At 37.5% G+C, this 8,881-nt stretch overlaps 1 protein-coding gene across 1 annotated transcript; it reads right to left on the bottom strand.

Moving 5' to 3' along the window:
• Nucleotides 1–5,260: 5,260 nt before the first annotated feature.
• On the bottom strand, nt 5,261–8,881 carry LOC130737649 (uncharacterized). The gene is made up of 4 exons (XM_057589464.1): nt 8,688–8,881; nt 7,336–7,594; nt 6,704–6,898; nt 5,261–5,977 (listed from the first exon to the last, which is right to left on the bottom strand). Exons 1-4 carry the CDS (start codon nt 8,777–8,779, stop codon nt 5,582–5,584), a joined length of 942 nt encoding a protein of 313 aa, XP_057445447.1. The 5' UTR covers nt 8,780–8,881; the 3' UTR covers nt 5,261–5,581.

Genomic DNA, 8,881 nt, shown 5'->3' on the forward strand with positions numbered 1-8,881 from the left:
GGTGGTGGTGGTGGAGGAAAGAGGAAAGAGGAGATAGAGATGAGAATATGGAAGTTGTTGTTGTGGTGATGATGGTGGTGGTGGTGACGGAGGTGGTGGCGGTGGTGGCGGCGGTGGTGGTGGTGGAAGAAAGAGGTAAGGAGAGAGGAGAGAGAATGTGAGTGAGAATTTTTTATATTTTTTCATTAAGGGCATTTTAGTATTTTTACACATTTAAGAGGGTTCTGAATAGCTGTGGGGGGGGGTCTGAATAACAATTCCCATAAAGTTTTACAGCCCTAAATCAATCGAAACAAAAGAAGTGTTAATACTTATTCCGAAGCCATTTAAAGATTGAAGAAGAAAAGAAGCCATAACTCTAATTTCTTCAACAGAAACATTTTCAAAAGAGACTATATAAAGGACACTTAAAGATAGATGAAGTCTAGTTCTACTATTTCATATTTCACGCGAGCTTTCCTACTTGATAAAGTCTTTCATACTTTCATTGTAATACTCTTACTGTACACTTCTAGCTTATACACTTAGCACAAACACACAATTATGGGTGTTGGAATTGGTACCCCCTCGTAGAATTGATATCCCATGTATTTTCTAAAAAACTCAAAATTGCCCCCTGTTTTAACACCCCCTTTTCCCAAGCCTTCCTGTTTGTGCTGGACATTTCTGATTGGGGGGTTTCCCAAGCTTTAGGTCTCGAGATTGGAAGTTGTTTCCCGAGCTTTAGATCTCAGAATTGCAACTTTTTCCCGAGTTTTAGGTCTCAGAATTGCAAGTTCGGGAAAACTTATGCTATTCTTACTGAGGTATAAGGTTCGGGGATTGATCCAATTTCTTCGGGTATGGTTTCCAAGGTTTGGCAACCTCGGGAACACATTTTTCACATTCCAAGCTTGACAAACCTCGAGAGATCCACGTTTATAAATTACCGAGGCATAGCCCTCGGAAGGATTCCGGGAATTAGACCATCGGGATGCTTCCGAGCCACCAAATCTTGGAATAGGCATCAGGAGACGTTATAAAATATCCCGAGATTTAAAGCTTGGGTGTTCCCGAGGTACCAAAGCTCGGGAACATCATTAGGAAAATTATAATATATCTCGAGACTTAAAGCTCGGGGCGTTCCCGAGGTACCAAAAAACTCGGGAATTATCTAAACAGAAATATTTTGGACATTTCCCACTTTAAAGGGGTACCAATTCTAAGAGGGTACCAATTCCAACTCCCACAATTATTTGAGCTTACAATTACTACCACACTACAAAAATTTCTGTTTTTTAGCGGTGTTTTTTGCTGGCGGTTGTAACCGCCGCCGCTAAGGTTTAATAATAAAATTTGCTAATACAAAATCCTGAACACGATGCTTCCACTGTCACCGTAGTCTCGTGAGCTTTGCTCTACGTTGCCACCGTTGATCTGTGGCCATCCTCAGAACTGTGCTCCTCCATCGCTCTTTATCTCACTGCACCGCCATCTATTCTGTAAGTTTGATTATGTTCTTCAATTTAATTGAGTCTCTAGGCCCAAGGGAAACTCAGAGTTAGCAAACTCAACTTTAAACTTGCTGCATTTGATTCTAGCACTTTAGCATTTCCACAAACTTGCTGCAAGTGAGCACATTTAGTTAAAATTCGACATACCATTGATGTTAAAATTAGACTTTATGGTATGTAAGATTTGAGATTCTTGTTCTGCTGTCAGGTTCCTATGCATAACCTTATTGTTTTATTGTTAGATTTCATGTATATTGACACACCACGGTTTTTTAATATGATTATTACTTAAAAAATTAATGTTATTCTTAAGTTCTTCATGGAAAAATCTTAGTGCGGGTGTGGCTTTGGTTGTTGCGTTTTTCAGGTCCTTATGATGGCTTCTAAATGATACACTAGTTGTTCATATTGGGTTTGGTGGTGTAATTTCAAGTCTTACACTATTCAATTTTCTATTAATTTGATGACTTACATGATTTCTTAACTCTAATTGCAGGGGTTTAATATCTTTTTCTTTCTTTGTGGAGTTGTGTATCTTGGCACTTTGATCCTGACATAAGGTAGCTTCTAACTCCTATTTTTACATACACTTGTTCGGTAACAAATGGAAACTACACCATGTCAATTTTACGCTCTTTCTTTTTTGTTAAAATGTTTTCAGATTTATGTAGTAATAGGTTCTCATTGCTGAAACAAATGTAACACTTTATTGCTTTCAAAATTCAATTATCTTGAAGTTTTGATTTGAAGTTTTTCATTTTCATTTTCAGCTGCTTGCCTGTTATTTTGAATGTGATTATGTTGATCTTTTCTTTGAATATTAAACATATTTTCTTGAGTTTCTTGCTGACTAGTTTAGTGTTTGATGGCATGGCTTGTTGATCACACGCATGATGTAGAACTTGAAATGACACTGTATATTTATAGTTGTGTGGCAACTCTAACCAAACTGTTATGTTATATTTAAATATTGTTGACTGCACATTTAGATTCCTTTTCCTATCTAACTAAGCTATCATGTTTGCATTTTATGCACATTAATTTGTTTATATGGTCATAACATAATTCAAATACTCAACGATGGATAAATCTTGGATTAAAAGGCCACGGAATACACTTGAGTATCTTGCAGGACTAAATGACTTTCTTGATTTTGCATTTGAACACAATTCTGGTTTAAATACAATAATATGTCCTTGTGATAAATGTGGTTTTAATAAGTGGCACACCAGAGATGAGGTTCTTGACCATTTGTGATGCAAACCATTCCCGGATGGTTACACATTTTGGTAACGTCATGGGGAGACAAGAAAAAGGAAATCTGTCATTAGAACACATATAATAGAAGAGATTCCTCATAATGAAGATCCAATTCAGAGTATAATAAATGATGTTACTGGGTTCTCTAATCACATGAATGAAGAACCTTATGTGCCAAATGAAGAATGCGGTGGAGATGACAAAACAATTCCAAAATTGAATCAAGGAATACAAGGCGAGGCTAAGGAGTTTTATGAGCTACTTAAAGATGGAGAGAAAGTTTGTATGATGGATGTACAAAATACACAAAACTTTCCTTTTTAATCAAGTTGTACAACATCAAGAGCCTTTGTGGAGTTAGCAACAAAGCTATGGATATGATTATTGAGTTGTTACACGATGCTTTTGAACAAGCAAATATACCATCGTCTGGTTGTCAAGCAAGAAAAATTGTTGACAAGCTTTGCCTTGTGGAAGATGTTGTTGCCCAAGATCCATCTCTAGTAGAAGCTAATCAATCACAAAATGTTGAAGCAAATCAACCAAAAAATGTTGGAGGTTGATATGAATATGTAGTTTACTAAGAAGCACTCATGTAATTCAATGAAACTTATCCTTGCCTTGATGAGAAGGCTTTTGATATTACATTCCTAATTAGTATTTTGCTATCATAGATGTGGAGTTGTGGACCTTTCTAGTTTTGTACTTTTTGTTATTAGTTTGCAGTGCACTTATGTCAAAATCGTTGGAAAACTCTTTATTTCATGGAATGCTACTTTATTTTAGTATTATGCTCAAATGCAACCTAGCTTGTGGGTTGTAGGGAGCATTCCCATACACCCCACCCTTATTCACCATCACCTCCTTGATCATGTCAGGGTCCGATATACCAAGCGCGGCGTTTGATCCGAACCAGTAAAGGAAAGTTTTACCATACATGTAACTCCACCGTTGGTAGAATGGATGCACATATTTTAAGATGTCATGCTCAAATGGGGCTGCCTCTGATTTAGCTTCTGTATAGAACCGTTGCATTTCAGAGGAGTTTCCGATGATCGGACGATAGCCAGGACCACCTATCCCTTGCTTCTGAAAGTGGCTCTGGATTTTCCATGGGACCCAAAGGAATGAGTCCAAAATTTTCAGCAAGTACAGAACAAGGAAAGCTACTGCAACAACAGGTGCAAGATTCATCATGTTAATTTTTTTGTTTCAGAAACTTGCTAATGAAGAAGTTTCAGCTTCAGCGAGTGGACTTCACTTTCACTGTCCTTCCATGGACTTCCCTTATATAAGACCTGAGATGGGGGAGAAAAAAAATTACCATTATGGCTTTGTTTATTTGAAAGATTCCATTTTGATTGGATGAAAAGTTAACCCATGAAAAGATCATAACGTCTGGCGGCATTTTGTAGCAGCATTTTAAGGATTCAAGTATTTAACCACATGGTGAACAAGAACCAATGACTTAAGCCAATTTTTTAGTTTTCTATCATGAACTGTATGATGGTTTGGAATCTATGAGATCAATTTCTTTTAATTCTGTTTTGATATGTTTCTGGTCATGTGCTTTGTAAACATATGGAGTGCATTTGTGTGGCGGCTTTTTAGGGATTCAAGCACACAACTAAAGCATGCCTTCTAATTTTATGGAAAATTGTGATGAAAATTGAATTTCACTGATATGAAGTAGTACGGTACTGACGAGAGAAAGGGCCCGACCATATGATCTACTGACCGCGGCTTCACCTTATTTTTTACATAAGAGTATGTTTCTAAGACTTGAACCTGTGACCTCAGTCACGTTCTTACCATTGTGCCAAGACTACCCTTCACATTTAAGCCTTGATACTGATAGGGAGAGACCCATCATATTTTCGAGCAGGGTCGTTATGGCAGTTATTAAGTCAGTTTTTTACTATACGGAGCAGTTTATTACGGTTAGGAAGTTTTTTCTATTACAAAAATGGTAGGGCGAAGAGAAAGCACATCAAGATTACCGAGTAGGGTGCCAATGACATGCTAGGAAGGCCAGCAAAGGTTCACTCCTTGGTAGGAGTGCTGAGGGATCTCTCAGAGGAGGGTTGCCCACCAACTAGGATTTTACCGAACCCAGAGGGATTCAAACCCTCGACCTATGGGGAGGCGAGAGTCTTAAGCCCAGAACCTTTGGTCAGTTGTGTCAACCCAAGTTGGCGCTATTAGGAAGTTATAAATAGGGAGTTCGAACCATATTGGCGGTTGTCTTAGGGAGAGGCTAGACTATCGAGATTCCATAATCTATAGGAGACTAACTCTCTAAAACCAGAGCCATATAATTACTTCATAATAAATTTTGTTCCTATCAAATACTTATTAATAATTTCCAACCAAATTCCAATGGTATTCATGTCATACTTGACCCCAATCCCATCTGGGTTCCCCAAAGTAAAATTGTTGTTACAACTTGTGGAGAAGCATAGCTTATCACTGAAAAAACTACATGTTTACAAAAAGAGACTTTAAACTTGCTAGCAAACTGTTGCCAAATGCCAACAGACTGATTTCCATACTTTTTTTCCTTTGAAAATTGTACAAGTCAGTAGCGATTAAAGAGTGTTAACTCTTGTGTAAAAAACAAGGTGAGGATGCTACAATAGACCAAATGGCCGGACCCTGCACATGCAGGAGCTTTGTGCCCTGGGCTTCCCTTCTTTTGAACTCTAATGCTCTGCGTCCCTTGCTTTCAGGTTTTCTTCATCGGAAAATGAGATTTAGCTTGCTCAGAGAGTGAAACAGGCATTCAAATGCTTTCTAAATTAATTCTTCTAATCCCAGTAAGCAACACGTTAAAAGTTTATTTCCCGTCTCTCCGCAAAAAAAGTTCCCATGCTTGTTTGGTCCGACAGAAGGGCAAGCCATACTCCAGTATCAGCACCCTCCTCAACAGTATTATTCCCTGCATAACCTGTAAGAGCTGTCTTCACCCAACCCGGGCAATAGCAATTAACATAAATTTTGTGACCTTCTGGTCTCTCAGAAAGCTTCCTAGCCATAAGCCTTGTATAAGCATTCACTGCAAGTTTCGACACGGAGTAGTCAGTATATGTTTGAGGCCACCCACCTGATGTCCAAGTTCCATCTTCTACTTGTTGTAAAAAAGTGGATACAGTCATGCCAATAAGTTCCTCTGAAAGGGATTCCACATTACTCAGTTGTTCCCTCAAGGCTACGGTGCTGATTCTCTGTAACTCAAACAACACATTATCAGCTTTGAATCTAGCAAAAGTCATATAGGGCACGTTGGTTCCACTACAAACTCAACCAACCATATAAAAAATAATTTGCCACAAAATGTACGTTCTAATAATATATTGTTTATGCATCATTAGAGAATGCTAGAAGGAGTTGTAGCAATTCAAAGGTTTCTTCATTTTATTTAAATAATAATGTTAAGTTGAGAAAAGGAATTCTGTTCCAATATATGCAATTTAGGCTATGTTTGGATACTCGTTGTCAGCGGCGCAAACGAACATTAGCACTAATTTCAAGGTAAAAAGTTAAGGAAACTTTTCTTATAGATTGAGATGAAAGTTTGTTGACGTTGTACTCAACTGGTATCCAGACACACTTTCACTACAGCTTCTATAACGAACTACTTCACCATATTAGGCAATTTATGCCAGAAAGCAATTTTGGGTAGTAACAGCAAGAGAAAAAAATTGCGCATTTTTTTTCTATTTGAGAACAAGAACATTTATGTGTGAGATAAAATGTCTAGTCTAACCCCAAGAAGAAGACAATGAAATGCATTTTTAACTTTGAAGAAGGCAAGAGAAACTGCAAGAAAATCAAAGAAACGTGAGAGTACTCAAAAGAGAGAGAATCAAATATCAAAATATTCTAAACATTGTTCATTCATTATATGAATACAGTTTTTTAGCATACATTGTCAAGGAATTTTTACTTACATTCCTTCTTCCATTTAGTCGACCTAGACGTGAGCTTACATTAACAATTCGAGCACCAAGGAGGGATGATTTCATCAATGGGATAATAGCATCAGTCAAATTCTTAGTGCCATAATAATTTGTTTCAATAACCTTGCGAGCATTTTCAACTGAATTATCAGACCCGAGATTGAAATTAACACCAGCATTGTTTACCTGCAGGGAAGCATAAAATATGTGTTCAACCATCTTCTGATCTTCTCCAGAGTTCCTACTACAGTAATGATGCATACACCTTGGAACAACCCTTCTCTCTCTCTCTCTCTCTCTCTCTCTCTCTCTCTCTCTCTCTCTCTCTCTCTCTCTCTCTCTCTCCCGGTTACATCACATATCACATCTATCACTTATCTCTCCTATCTTCCTACCTCTCTCTAATGGTCTACCCATTGGTGTACACTAATCTTTATTGTTCCTAGTATAAGTTTAGAATAGTAAGATCAAATATTAATAAAATCTAAAATAAATTTGTTAATATAACAGAAGTTGACATAAGAAGAAGTAACCAAAATAGATAAAATTGTTAGATTCCAACAGCATATGCTAATTTAGTTAAAATCAAACTACATGGAAGAATGCACAGTATAGAAACTGACCAGAATATCTAAACCACCATAGTTTTCCTGCAACCACTCAACAAACTGGTTGATGGATGAATAATCTACTACGTCAAGTTGATGATAAACCACATCCAGACCACTTTCTTGCAAAACCTTAATTGATTCAACACCAGCAGTAGCATCTCTTGATGTCAGTATAACAGTCAATCCATGAGCAGCAAGTTGTCTACAAATCTCAAACCCAATACCTCTGTTTCCACCAGTAACCACAGCAACAGTTTCCTTGGACCACCACCTATAAACACTCGAATCGACGAAAGTTAGAACAGGCTATGAAGAAGTTACACTTTACAGGCTTAAATACCAACTCTTGTAAAATAAAACACATGCTAAGCATTTACATACTCAGCGAATGTGCAACAGGCAGCACTCTGAGGTAGCATAAGATAGATACATCATAACATAACATATAAGTTATTTTCTATATGTGATACATATTATTTAAAAGAAGAATAGAATATGATATAATTTTTAAAAAAAATCAGTACATAACATTCACTAAAAATGGTGGAATGGAAGTGTTCTGGACCGTGATCTGATGACCCGAATCTGAGTCATATATACAAGATAGGCCAGGCTCAGAACCAAAGGCTCAGTAAATAGCTTATCTTTCCTGCGAAGCTAAACACTAGAAACATGTCAGCATGGAATATTCGCCGTAACTTTACGCGCAGTTAGCCAACACATCAGCAAAACTGTAACGCCTAACTACCTATCACACCTGAGAAATATGTTGGGAAATATACAGATACAAATACTTATGGATAAGACTAATGGTGGTATCATTGAAACTCTCCCTCATTGATATCACACATACTCTCATCAGACTTGAGCATTAGTGTTTCTTGCATGTACCCCCACCATATACCTCCATGTCGGAATCAAGGCTTGTTGCAATTCCTCCAGATCAACTGTTCTGAAGCACGAATATCCAGGTTACCGACACCCGGAACAGAACATTAACAGAAAGAGAAGGGAATACAATTGCACATTTGCAGAATTTCTATTCTGTTCAAATTTTACACCATAACCTAGCAGCGGCGGAGTTCAATAATCCCATGTACATTGGGAAATTCACTGGAAGCTAAATAACAATTTTTCCTTCATTGCCTTGAAGGTACATGAAATTGAATATCTGGTGAGTGAGTACAAAGGTCAACCTAAGACTAAGTTCTTAACATATTATCACACACCAAAATTGAACAAAGAAATAAAAAACCAACTAACAAAGTGACCTAACTCAGTGCCAGTTGTTATTGAATTTGTAGACTTCGAAATCCAAAAGGGTTTTCAAGAGGAAGTGATTAAATAGATAGAAAATTTGGAACCTTTGGTGATCAGAATAGGGAATGGTCCTCAGAAGCCGAATCTCGTGAAGTCTCTGTTCTCTTCGTTCCTTTGCCTTTTCCTTATTTCCCATCTCTCTTATCTATGCACCAACTTTGTTCAACTCCAGATTCATCACCATGCTTGTGTTACAACTTACCTATGACTAAAAAGAGGAATCCTGCAAAGACAGAAT

Source organism: Lotus japonicus, chromosome 2 (genome assembly GCF_012489685.1).
Source record: "Lotus japonicus ecotype B-129 chromosome 2, LjGifu_v1.2".
Lineage (NCBI taxonomy): Eukaryota > Viridiplantae > Streptophyta > Magnoliopsida > Fabales > Fabaceae > Lotus > Lotus japonicus.

Coding starts and splice junctions, on each gene's coding strand:
- LOC130737649 (XM_057589464.1), bottom strand. CDS start 8,779: ATGGGAAATAAGGAAAAGGCAAAGGAACGAAGAGAACAGAGACTTCAC. Junction 7,595..8,687: donor CCCTATTCTGATCACCAAAG/GTTCCAAATTTT, acceptor GAGTGTTTATAG/GTGGTGGTCCAAGGAAACTG. Junction 6,899..7,335: donor ATGGTGGTTTAGATATTCTG/GTCAGTTTCTAT, acceptor GCTTCCCTGCAG/GTAAACAATGCTGGTGTTAA.